Source organism: Volvox carteri (assembly GCF_000143455.1).
Source record: "Volvox carteri f. nagariensis unplaced genomic scaffold VOLCAscaffold_45, whole genome shotgun sequence".
Taxonomy (NCBI): Eukaryota; Viridiplantae; Chlorophyta; class Chlorophyceae; order Chlamydomonadales; family Volvocaceae; genus Volvox; species Volvox carteri.
The window spans coordinates 358,197-371,085 of record NW_003307588.1 but is presented as its reverse complement, the minus strand read 5'-3'; the positions used below and the strand labels follow the sequence as shown (position 1 = coordinate 371,085).

The window sequence follows — 12,889 nt, the reverse complement described above, 5'->3', positions numbered from 1 at the left end:
AGCCGCAGCCGCAGCCGCAGCCGCAGCCGCAGCCGCAGCCGCAGCCGCAGCCGCAGCCGCAGCCGCAGCCGCAGCCGCCGGTAATGCACAACCGTTCGGGCCCAGTCACCTGGACCTCGGCCCACACGGCCGCGCGGGTAGAGAGCTTAGTATGCCAAAAATCATGCCCACACCTTCGCCGTATCCTGTGGCGACAAGCAAGCTTGGGGGCAGTCTTGGCGGCAGCGGGGCCGCCGCTGCCGCTGCAGCGCTGAGCGGCTTCAACCACGGCGGTGGCCACAGCGTTTTTAACAGCACGTTGCGAAACCAGCTGCGGACGCAAGGCACCGCTGCAGTGCCGGCGGTGACGGCTGCCGCTGCAGGGCTTAATGGCACGGTGGCAATGCAGTACCCGCTGCTGCAGCCACTTCAACCTGCGCTTAGGGAGGCGGTGGTACTGCAGGCCAGGCGCAATGGCACGGCAGCGGCCGCCGCCACCGGAAATGCGCTGCTAGTATCACATGAACTCCGGAACCGCGGCCAGCAGGCAGGGCTCCGTAATCCAGATGGCGACGTCGGAAGCTCCATTTTTACGCAGCGCTTTAGATCGGCGGTTTCTTTGAATGATCTGGCGGCGTACAGCCATGGCGACGTTTGGTCCGGCTGCGGTGTTCCCGCCGTCACCGCTGCGGCCTCGGCAGCCGGAAGCGGCTATGGCGGCGGCCAAAACGGGTTGTCCCCGGTCTGGACAACTTCAGGGGTGCGCAGACCGCAGCCCCCAGCGGATTCGGTGCTGCATTGGCCGCTCATGGGGACGACCACAGGAGCCCAGCTCGGGGATTACGGTACTACTGTGGCGGCCGCAGTTGGACGGCTTGACGACGAGGCAGCTGTACAGGCACTGCAGGAGCAGCTCCAAGCTGCTTCCTTGCAGCAGCAGCAGCAGCAGCAGCAGCAGCTGCAGCAGCTGCGAGAGCTTGCGGCGCTTCCAAGCGGAGCCTCCACTTCAGCAGGCGCCGATGCCGCTGCTTCTGCAGGCAGCCTGGGCATTCTCCATAGCGTTGCGGCGGCGCGAATGTCTGTGCAGTACACTGCACAAGGTGCTCCTTCGACGAATCTCGGCTGTTCACCGTCCGTTCCCGAACCCAGCCTCAACGGGGCCTCTGGTCTTAACGCTTTCATGCACCCGGCAACGACGGCTGCGCTTGTGGGTGGCCTCCAGGGTCTTGCAAGCAGCGCCGGAGGCGCGGCATCGGCGTCGTTCGGCGCCACTGCGGGCGTGGTCGCACCGTCGCGCTCCCGGGCACGGCTGGCCAATAAGCACCCCCTAGACAACTTCTTGTGCCCTTTGACGGGACGTCTGATGCTGAATCCCGTTACCGCTGCCGACGGTGAGGATGCGCGAGATGAAATGCCTGACCGCAGCACCCTAGCTAGTCGGGCTCGACCGCTGGCCCGCGTCACAACCATTCGGAAGGACTCTCCTCCTCTGCTTGGGCTCGCTTTGTCATGCACGTCTCTCACAGCCTGTGCCACTCACTCACGCCTGCATCACCATGCATCGTATCAACCCATCGCATCACCGCCAATCGCATTCCCCCATGCTCTTTTCCCGCCCACAATCCCCTTTCCTGATTAGGCATCACCTACGATCGTGCCGCTATTTCAATGTGGCTGATCCTCTGCGGCAATTCCCCGGTCACAGGGCAGCGGTGCACCACCACCACGGTACCCTACTCACCCCGAACACGTCGTTGAGAAATATGCCTTTTACGCCATGCTGCTCAGGTGTACCATGTGGGCACAGCTACCACCCGCACCAAAACACGTTTGAGGTGCACAAAAGCCGGCAGGGCCGCCTTTGTGGCTCATGCTTTGAATGACAAGAATGACAAGGCACTAGCAAGGCTAGCGTTAATGCCGAGGTTTTCTCCGCGCCCCCAACTTCGCGTGCCAGTAGGTGGACGTGATCGAGGAGGTGCCGTACCCTACGCAGGCTAAGAGTGGGTCTGGTTGATTGCTCTGGTATTTGAAGTCGTTGGCCCGAAGGTGTACGAAGGTGTCAAGATATGTGCGGATGCGTGAGGCTGCTTTAAAGCGGTTCGGTATCCTACGTGTCTATTTTCTTGCAACGTTGCTGCACTCCGGATATATGATAGGGGCTATGGGCTATGGGCTATGGGCTATGGGCCTGGGTACATGACGAGGTTTAGCCCTGAAGAGGATGGTGTGTATTGGGCTTGGATTGATGATGCGCTTATGGCCTGGACAGGTTGAGAGCTTTGCTTGGGCCTAGATGGTGTTGGTGATGAGTTTGGGGTTCAGGTAGATGGTGAGTTGGGGGCCGGGAGAGGTTTTGGGACCCGTGTGGATGTGGCGATTATGCGGCTCGGAGCGAGAGAAACGTTGTTCGGCGTTTTGTGTTGCAATCTGTGCGCAGGAAGATGCGATGGCAGGTGGTAAAGTGCAGCGAAAGAAGTGGCTTGTTTAGATCCACCATCATCGCCTCTTCATCCTGGTGCCATGTACGGATTACTCAGGCGGTCTGCTTGCGGAGGCTTCCCTATTGGATTCTCGTGGACTTGCGTAGAGCCCTGCATAGTTGATTGCAGGGTTGCGAGGCCTGATCCATCCGCATTTCTTATGTCTGTTAGCACGTCATATGGCGTGACAGCCTGGCGTTCTACCACGGCTGCGGAGATTGCGCGCTCTGTTGCGGTTCCGGCATGCGGGGTCCGTAATGCACATACACGCACGGGGGCATGTCCGTCATACACGTGCCGTGATGTCTGGGGTATGTGTCTTGTCAGTAATGGTAGTCTATTACGCACTGTGTGTGTGTGTGTGTGTGTGTGTGTGTGTGTGTGTGTGTGTGTGTGTGTGTGTGTGTGTGTGTGTGTGTGTGCATCTTTTTGCTGCGTACGGGTAATGCACCACTTGTTTTGGTGCATGCGGTATTACAGGCTGAAATATTGGCTGTGGATGTCGACAGCGCCTTCTGGGACCTGAGCGATTCGGAAGTTGCAGAGATGGATGCTGAGAAACCAGCAACCTTCTCCAACTAACCTTGACAACCGCTCGAACCTCTTTTTCTTTGCGTAGGACACAACATAGCGGTTTCATTTTCATACTAGTCGTCCATGTCTGAAATTGTCGTCAGAATGTGTCATCAGAAAATTAAGTGAAGGACCGCTTATTAAACCGTCGATCGACGAGTTGCCGTTCAGTTCTGAAGCTTGATGTTTGCCAAACATCTTCATAAGTGTATAAATTAGTCAAAATAACACGAAAATTTTTTTCTTGTAATTTTCTTCTTGCTTAACGTTCGGAATGAACACCGCAATCCGTCACCATGCCGTGTACATGCCTCATCAGGCCCGCCTTAACACCAACCAACGCGTATGTGTGCCTGCACCAACCTTCCCAACCCCTTCACAATCTCCAGTCGGACGTCGGTTGCTATCAGGTTATTTAGGAGAAACTTGGGACGCTGTCCCATAGCTCAGCTATACCACTCATGAGCCGTAGACTGTCGATATCGCTGTCGATATCTGCGTGTGTGTGTTTGTTACATGGTTGGGGGTGCGTGACCCCATACCTGTAAAACTACCCATACGAGCCGAAGTCGATATCTAACTTTCTCAGCAGCTTCGTGCACTTTTCAATTTATCAATACTAGAAGCTCCGCTAACTAAACGCATGATTTTGACCTCCTCTAACCACGTGTCAATCCTAGTTATATAAACAGCTAATGTGTCGTGATGTGTGAAGCTGGGCGTTCAAACACGGGCGGTTCGATGGCATGCATGGCTCCTGCTGCTAGCAATGTTGGCTGGCCCCATCCAGCGCTTATATTTCACCATCTGTAATCCCGATTGTTTATTTCCCATCCGATTATTATCTAGCTGCTGTGCAAGTTGCTCCCGGCTGTGCAACCGAAGCGGACCCCGCCTGAGAAAGCAAGCGCAGAGGGCAATCATTGTTGTTCGTCCGGTGGTTAGGAAACTGCTGGCAGCGCGGAGGACCTCAACAAAGATGCCGCACTGCCAGCAGCATGTTGCTCGATTCACACCTTGATTTTTTCCCAGACCTGCCGCATGCAAGTTGTATGTGTGTGAAAGGACCGGGCCCCTGTTACGTGCACGGCTGCAAGCTGGGTAGGGCTTGCGATCTCGCACCCCGTGGTGTCACACACTCCCAGACCTGCGGGAACCCCACACGTTGGCGGTTAGCGTTGGTGCATACGTCTTGCATTGAATCAGTACAGATTTAATTTCTGATGTTGAATGAGGGTGCGTGCGTGCGTGCGTGGGCCTGGCTGGCCGTCAAGAGTTTTGTCTGGCCATTGGCGGCGGCAACGGCATATGCTGTGGGATTAGGTCGCCGCTTGGTCGGGCGGGGCCCAAGGAATCAAGAGTTAAAGATGCGTAGAGCATGAACATGTATTAATAGGACACGTAAACATGTATTGGTAACATCCGCCATAGGAACAGCCGCTAAGGATACGGCAGGGCTGCAGGGCAATTGAACAGCCGTTACCGGCGCACAGTTGGCCACCAGCAGCAGCAGGCATACTACTCGTTGTAGTTAACACTTAATGATAAAGAAAAACATTATAATCCACAATTTGACTAGATATATAGCTCCAGAACCTAAACAGCAATTCAGCAGAATGCCGGCCGCCCTTATATCAAGCTAAGCCCCGAGCCTCCGAGGGGCACCATACGGGTGGACGCTAAGGACGCGCGACATGTCCTCCACAACTTCGCTCTCCTACGTCCCCACGTGCGCACTACTTCGGCCGCAACGATCCGGACGTCTTCGCCCATCAGACCCACAACCCAGGCAACCCTGGCGGACATGTGGCGAGAGGTAGGAGGCTTTATTTGCTGTCGCGGTGAACGTCATGCGCACGGAGAGATAGAGCAGCGAGCAGGATAGACAGGCAAGCGGAGGAGGGTGGAGGAGGATGGAGGAGGGCGGAGCGCTGGCACATATGTGTGTGTGTGTTATACATGGTTGGGGGTGCGTGACCCCATACCTGTAAAATTACCCATACGAGCCGAAGGCCCAAGGGCAATACTACAACGCCTAAAAGCTACGCAGAAAAGGAAACACCGCACATCAGCCCAGACTAGCGTCCAAAAGGGGTAACTGAGTTTCGGTGAGCCCACATACGTTCCAACATCCTCGCCAGACGTACTGGTTCCCATTTCATGGCCTCCAACATGCTCTGTTGATGATCGAATCCCTCTTCAGCACAAATATCATGATAGGCTGGGCATTCCAATAACACGTGTTTTCATCCTCGATTCGGCTATTAGTACCACAACAGCGGCAAAACCGCTGACCCCTGGGGACATGGTACTTGCCCCTTCGTGCTCTGTTTGCCTCCAGAGCCCAGCAACATAAACGAAACTGCATTAGCTTACGATGTGCTAAACGAGGAAAACCTTAGCACGTGTTGGCCACATGACAAGGGCAGCCCCATCCAGTCGCCATTTGCACTCCCGGTTGCTTTCCATCTGATGGGTACTCCTCTGGCAAGACAGTCAGATGCGTATGGTCCCAGCCGCTCATCAAACACTCTCTTAGTGCCGTTATCATCGCTCCTTCGGGTAGAGGCCTACTCAATAACCAGTCAACACGCTCCTTTACCCCCATGACTTCTTGCGGTATTCCGCTCCAAATATTGCACTCCAAGAAGGAAAACAGTCGTAGCATTGAGGTTCCCCAACCCTCCCATTCCGGGTTGGTCAGGGCATCGGTTATCTCTGCCGTAAAACTGCATGGGCAATGGACCCCACTTGCTTTTGAAGGCGGTTCCAGAAACGGAGGATCTGTTTCACCATGTAATACTGTAAGGGAAGTTCAGCCAGCTACGCATACAACAGCCTGTGGGATGGCCGTGCCGTCCCCACTACCTGCCTCATGAATAAAATCTGCAGATGGACTGCGCTGTCCTTCAAACAGGCTTCGAACATGCCCTCCGCAAGGTTGGCTTTATCCCGCCGTCTTCCCGCCCTGTCCACGACCTCTGCCAGCGCAAAAGGGCCCCACGCCTGGCAGCCATACAACAGAATTGCTCGGACTTGGGTTGCAAAGCACCGCATTCGCACGTCGGGGGCAAACAGCTTCATTTTGTCCAGCTTTGCGCTTAAGGAGAAAATAGCGGACCGACCTGTATCACATATATGGGTGGACACGTGGTGAACGTGCTACGAGACACGGAGGAGAAAATTGTGTGTAAGAGGGGTGGAGTGAGAGATAAGAGGCTTGTACCGAATTACGTACGGTAGCTTCCTACATGTCTAAATGGTTCTGTGACAAGCATGCGAATGAGTTGTACGGACAGATACAAGGCAAGTAATAGCAACATACTGGAGCAACAAGGGACGGGAGGGAAGGGGAGGGGAGGGGGTCCAGGGATTGGGGATAAAAAGAGGAGGTCATGCCAGCCGCGAGCCGACCACGCGTGCTCACTCATATGTGTGTGTGTTATACATGGTCATGGGTGTGTTCCCCGTACCTGCAAACCGCCCTAATACGAGCCGAGGCTCAAGGGCTGCCAGATTGCCTATAAGCACCATCCTACCTCGCACTTCAAACAAAGTGATAAACAAAACTAACGACCAAAGGGAACGATAGAGTTGCGGTGGGACCATATACGTTCCAGCATCCTTGCCAAGCGTTCAGGTTCCCACTTCATAGCGTCCTTCGTATGCTCGAAGCGTGGGAAATCCGTGTCAGATCACTCACTCATGTACATGAGAGGCCAGAGTATTTCTGAGCTTTACTATCTGGCCACAGGTCCTTTTAAGGTGATCATCGGCCTTATTCGCCGTCGCGCTGGCGTTATACCATTCAGAAGTCGTCGCCACTTAATTGCAAGATATTGCGGGCGCTATCACTTTTGGCCGCCGCCGACGGCAGGGAGGACAGCAAATGGTGGCGAGGATGGCGACAGCGGCGACGGTGGCAGTGGCGGCGGCGGCGGCGGCAGCGTTGGCGGCTATTTTGGCTGCACCTGGCCGTGCTAACGGACCCGCCAGCTTTGGTGCCGCCGCCGCCGTGAGCTTCCTGGTTTGTACGGTAGGTACGAGCAAATCACCGCGGCAAGGTAAGGCCGCCGCTCCATCCTTGCATCAGCGCGCTGTTCCTGGACCGACCCCACCGCGCCCGCTTTGGAGGGGTAACATTAAAATGATTTAGTGGCGGATCACCATGTGCTTTGTTTCTGTTGGCTTCGGCTGGCCGTAAAAAATCTGTCGTCAAGAGCTTTGAGGCAATGGCGTGCTGGGGGAAGGCCGTGGAAGGAGAGGGCAGGGCCATGGCGGATTGCCAGCCAGTCATGCGCAAGACACCAAGCGGTCAAAGTAAGAGGTTTACGATATGGAGAGTGCGGACTGGAGGCTGCTTGATCCATTTTCTCCTTCATTTAATGTGTCTGAATGTCTGATCTTTTCAGAAAACTAAATCGTGCGCGACTGCCAACGGGGCCGAGCCAACTTGACTGGCCCAAGGCCCGCGTGGCTGTCAATACGCTAAGATAACAGGTAAGCACCATGATGTTAATATGATACGTATTAATTTAGTTGCCGTGCTCTGCATATATCCGCCAAGACCATCCTGCGGCCAAGGCTGGTCTCCGTAGGACTTCTGTCATGGTATGATAGCTGATTCCGATTTTAGCCTGCAATTATGTATTCATGTTACTTCGAGATACATTTTCTGTGGTCTAATGGAGCAAAATATGACGCTTTTGAAGGCCAGCAGTTGTGCGCCGATATGTTCGAGCTCTCCACGCACCCACCCGATGCCGGAGCCTGGGACAAATATCTATTGCCACGTTCATAATACAAAGGTGCTGTATGATTCGAAATGGATTGCTGCGTCCCTATCAAACGTACTTTTCAAATCTGCCGTCCGTTCAGACGAGCCGTCGCGCCAATCGCAAAAGAATTTAGGAAGACAGTAATAGGAAGAACAAACTCATTAGATAGTGCAGCGTATGAACCTGTGTGAATGTCCAAGTTACAACAGGAGCCAAGGAGATTGCGGCCGAGCAAGGCCCAAATCAGCTGATCTGTTCCAAGAACCTTATCGCATTAAAAGCCCGAGCGCTCCAGACAAACGCCCATTCCTTCCGACCACCACCGACCGCGGGAAAGGAACACTCGGATACAGAGCGCAACATCTCTACCTCGTCATAAGCGTTGGGCTGAAGCGCGAAAGCTTCATTCTGTCCTTCCTTGGTGAAGCGGTAAGCCGGTTCATCGCCTCGGTGCCGCATCCAGTCATGATCCCCGTCCTGCCATGACGAGCTGCGACTCGCGATCACTGTTGTTTTATCTGTCCGCAACCCGGTCTTGCCTGAGCACTCCGACCGGCTTGTCGGCCCGTCCACGCGCAGTGGTTCGCGTCCGCAGGCGTAACGGCCGGCCAGCATCTCAAGCCTGCCTGGTAGCTGCAGCTTCTGCAGGAGGTAGGTTCGGTCGTCGTTGTGGTAAAAAGCCGCGTCTGGCTGGCTTGTGGGCTGATGCGTTATCCCATAGACACATTCCAAGTCTGTGTGTGCGAAGGTGGATCATTCCCGGCTGGTAAGGGCACTGCCCGGCACGCTGCTTGGTTCGCGGCAATCGACTGGACATACATACATATGCGTACGTACTGGTGTCAGGACAGATCTGACCCCATGAGATCTGATGCGCGCGTGCGTTACTTGTCTGTGGAGCCCAAGTGTAAATGCTGCTGTCGAAGGAGACGTCAAGTATTGCCGACAGGCAACGAATAACGCGTGCTGCTGTCGTGGCCAGGTGGAATGTTCAACAACATACAAATAATACTCGTTGCCGGGTTAAACATTATGGACCTCTACCCACCTTCTTACGTTACAAAATAACTCATCGCTCCATGCGCTTGTTTGGCAGCTGTTGCAATTTTTTCAACAACCTTTCCGAAAAAGCACCTAATGCCCGGCGCCCGAGTGCTGAAGGGTCCCCAATCACTACCTCGCACCTCGCCTTATCGGTGTCGCGACATACATAAGCCACACTCACATAGTGCGACATTGGGACCTTCGTTTAATATGACATCATGTCCATAAGTTATCCTTAACAGCATCTGGTTTTAACTAGGAGGCTGCGTGCGACGGACAGCAGATAGGCGGGATGTATCGCTTGCCGTTGCCGTGGGGAGGAGAAGGCGGCTTCGCCGTTGGCGGCGGTGGTGGAGGCGCCGCTGCCGCCGCCGCAGCCATCGTTGCCAATCGCGGCATCGGTGGCGGCATTGGCAGCAACGGTCGGGCCGATGGCCGCCAGGGCATACGTCGCGAGGGCAGGCCCAGCCGGCATTTGTGGCTGGGTAACGTGCCTGCCGAGTCCGATAAGCCCGAAATCGAGCGTTTGTTTGGGTGAGTTTGGGTGATGAGAGAGAATGGCCACGGTCGAATGTCAGTTCGGACGGTCCCTCTCTTCTCCGTCTGCGGACACTAATGTTACCCCCCCATCAACATCAACTGAGCGTCGGTCTCTTCTCGCTTACTTAATGCCTCTCCCCTAGGCTCTATTCACACGTCATTATTGGCACATCCTTCTTTCCCTCCCCCTCCCCCTCTCTCTCTCCATCTGCTCCACACTGCCCCAAACCCTAACCTATCCGCATCCTTCCCCCTTTCCCACATCCTTCCCTCCCTCCCTCCACACACTTGCACTACTCGCTCGCAGGCGCTTCGGGCCCCTGGAGTCCGTCCGCGTGTTTCCCGGCAAGACATTCGCCTTCGTCAACTACCTGGAGCTCCAGGTAGGCCGGTTGCCGGATTGCCGCTATTGAGCACCGCTGATGATGGTAGTAATGGAGGTCATGACGTGCTGCTAGTTGGGCTAAGTGATGTGCAGCGGCTGACGGGCCTCCTTCGCGTGCCCCCCTCGCAAGAGATAATATCTGTGTGGCGGTCTTCGCACGGTACGGCATACACCATTAACACATGTACGCGCGTTAAAAGTGCACATCATCCCATCCCCCCCAGCATCTCGAGAGGCCTTTTCGGTGGCCAACTACCAAAAGATCAGTCCGCAGGCGGCGCCGACACCCTGCTGCCCATTTTCTTTCTAAATCTTGGTGTTGAGCTCAATGTCGTCTTCCGCGTTCTCGCTTTTGAAGTCCGTTCGGACTTTTGGCTCAGTATTGCGCTTTCCTCTTGTTCTGATGTGTATGATGTGTTATGCAACCTTTGCTTTATGCCTGGTGTTGGAATGCCCCAACGTGCGTTAGTGAGCTCTTCGTAAATGCTCTGTGTAGCTGTTACGTTACAATTTGGTCCTGCAGTATAAGGCCAAAAGGACATATGCTATTTATTTCAGTCTCTAACTCGCCCTCCTGATTCATGTCCTTTACATGTTTTCTATTTTTGCGGCCGCTACCAGCACGCCGTTGCCGCCCGGATGGGTCTTGACGGTCAATGCGAACCCGCTCTCTCCGGTGAGAAGCGACTGATTGTCCGATACCAGGAGGAGCTCACACTGGTATCTGCCGATTCGGGCAGGGCCGGGGTCAACTCCCGGGGCAGGTGAGGTTGCAAAGACAAGCCGACAAGCCGACAACGGCCTCTGACTACGGGCTGGTTGGATGGCGATTGCAGTACACGGGTACGGAACAAGCCAGCAGTGACTGCAAGATGGACAGGGCAGACGTCTGTAAAATGTTTGATCGTCTGTGAATCGCGCCTTGGTACATTAGATCTGGACCGTCCGTTCTGTTATACCAGGATGAGATTTGAAGACAACCAAAAACGTCCACAGATGGTGCTCGGAATCCAGGGGCTCCCGCCTGCCCGTGATTTTATTTTCGCTCTCACGACGTGGGGTTCGTTCAAAGCATGTACGCGGGATCGAACGTGGGTTGGGTCTCTGTCTCTCATCAGGCACCCTTTGGTCTTCGTACAGCTGTCCCTTGGTTAGGCCGCCGTTGCAACACCCGCCAAGGGCCAAGCCCCGGCAAAGCTGCCTTCCTGTACTGCTGATCTGTATGTACTGCATATGCACGCCGTACCTTCGGTCGGGGCGCTGGCCCGTTTTAATATCCATTTCCAGCACGTCCGTTTCTTTGATCCTGTTTGTAGAGGCATTTCAAACGGTTTGCCAGTCTCGTTCAAACTCGTGGAATCTGGATTTTGTAGAGTTTTCTCTAAGACCCGCCGTTCCGCCCTCGGCCCTGTAACGCGCAGCCAAGCTGAAGATCCATTAGGGTTCATTTCGGCCGCCTTCTTGGTACGCGTCGTCCACAACGATGGATACCCACCCGAGCCAATGCTCAACCTGTCAAACATGCTCAACCCCAACAACATTTACTACAATGAGGAGCTGGCGGCGAGGTGCGAAGGGCTACATACATGCAGCTAGCTCAATTCCCAGCCTGCTACGCTGCTTCCTTTGCGAGAATCCCACGGCCACTTGGGCCCTGTTTCCATGAGACCTGCACATATGAGTTCCCTTCGCGGTTTTCATCATCTGCGTTCGTTGGGGTTTTCGGGTGTGCGGGTTTTTCCCGTGATTAGGGGTGCTGTGTTTCGGTTGAGGAAACATGATAAGCCGTAGTGGACCAGTCTATGCATATATGTACTCACATGTATGAATGGATGTATGTATTACTGGATGGTCACAGAGACCACCGCTCCTTCCTAGATTCATTACACGCCATACACGAAATCCACACGTACGACCTTGGCACTCGCCATTTCCCCATACTGTGGCTGACTCCATCCTCCCTGGGAAAACCAATAATCGCAGATACGTCCGCATGAACGCCGGTCAAAAAGCTGCGCTGTGGGCGCATGACGTAATCCTGCGCGCCACGGTAATGGAAGACGTGGCTACGGCCGCAGCCATCATTAATGCCGACACCGCCGACGGCCCCGGTCACCCGGACACCAGTGTCTCCGCTGCGCGCCTGTTGGCGCTGGCCCGTCGCGGCAACCTGGCTGCTGTGGGGCCCGGCGGCGCCGCTGCCGGTAGCGGATTTTGGTTGCCGCGTGCCAGGGCGGCGGATGGGCCGCAGTACCGGGCGCTGAACAGCGGCGAAGGCGGCAGAGATGGCCGTATCGCGGGCGGTAACGGGCTCTTCGTCGTCCTTCCAACCCAAGACGCTCTCGGCTTTCAGCAGGTCGCCAATGCGGCGTCGCTGCTGGATCTTGCGGGGGCTGCGGCTAGCGTGCCGTTAGGCCTCCTGGAGCAGTACGGCCTCGCACCGCTGGCTGCTACCGCCACCAGGCCCGACGATGCGGCGGCCGTGGATCTCCTAGAGCAACAGTTTATTGCGGTGCAACAGGAGGCGCTGCTACAGGAGCATCTTATGGCCGTGCAGCAGCAGGCGGCTCTGCAGCAGGAGTTTGTCACTCTGCAGCAGCAGCAGCAGCAGCTGATGGCCGTCCTGGCGGTGGCCCAGCAGACACCTGCGAGCCTGGGCCTGGAGCTTGGCCTGGTAGAGGCCATGGCAGCAATTGCACCGCCGCCGCCGCAGCAGCAGCAAGACGGCCTGGTGCCGCGGCGACGTGAACTGGCCATCTAGCCTGCTGCCGTGCAAAGCACCTTCACGAACCAAAACCTGCGCTTTGCTGTGCCGCCGGCATTAGGTGCCTTGTGTAACCAATGCCACCAAAATGGACTGGAGTGACGAGGGTGCCTTCGCATGCGCTTTTGGGTCGTGGTTCCTTCCTTGTTGAGATGTGCATTAGCACCCTCCGTCGGTCCTGTCATACCGCGGTCCTCTTCTGCCGAGGTTGCACTATGCAAGGGTCGCGTTTTCTGCGGGGTTCGTGCCGCTTCTAGCTGGTGTGTCGCTTAGGCTTGCTGCTGTGTGCTGAGGCCTTTTTTGATATGTGCGGTATCTGTCTTATTACCGCTTTTGTTATAGC

General features: G+C 55.5%; 2 protein-coding genes across 2 annotated transcripts; both read left to right on the top strand.

The window, feature by feature from the left end:
- Window positions 1-151: 151 nt before the first annotated feature.
- Window positions 152-3,113, top strand: VOLCADRAFT_95589 (uncharacterized protein; the record flags this gene model as incomplete). The annotated part of the gene is made up of 4 exons (XM_002954732.1): window positions 152-636; window positions 681-739; window positions 1,017-1,370; window positions 3,082-3,113. 4 exons carry the CDS (start codon window positions 152-154, stop codon window positions 3,111-3,113), a joined length of 930 nt encoding a protein of 309 aa, XP_002954778.1.
- Window positions 3,114-4,994: 1,881 nt separating this feature from the next.
- VOLCADRAFT_95588 (uncharacterized protein) lies at window positions 4,995-12,543 on the top strand (the record flags this gene model as incomplete). The annotated part of the gene is made up of 7 exons (XM_002954731.1): window positions 4,995-5,004; window positions 8,393-8,464; window positions 9,235-9,391; window positions 9,705-9,780; window positions 10,404-10,546; window positions 11,204-11,350; window positions 11,766-12,543. 7 exons carry the CDS (start codon window positions 4,995-4,997, stop codon window positions 12,541-12,543), a joined length of 1,383 nt encoding a protein of 460 aa, XP_002954777.1.
- Window positions 12,544-12,889: the final 346 nt, after the last annotated feature.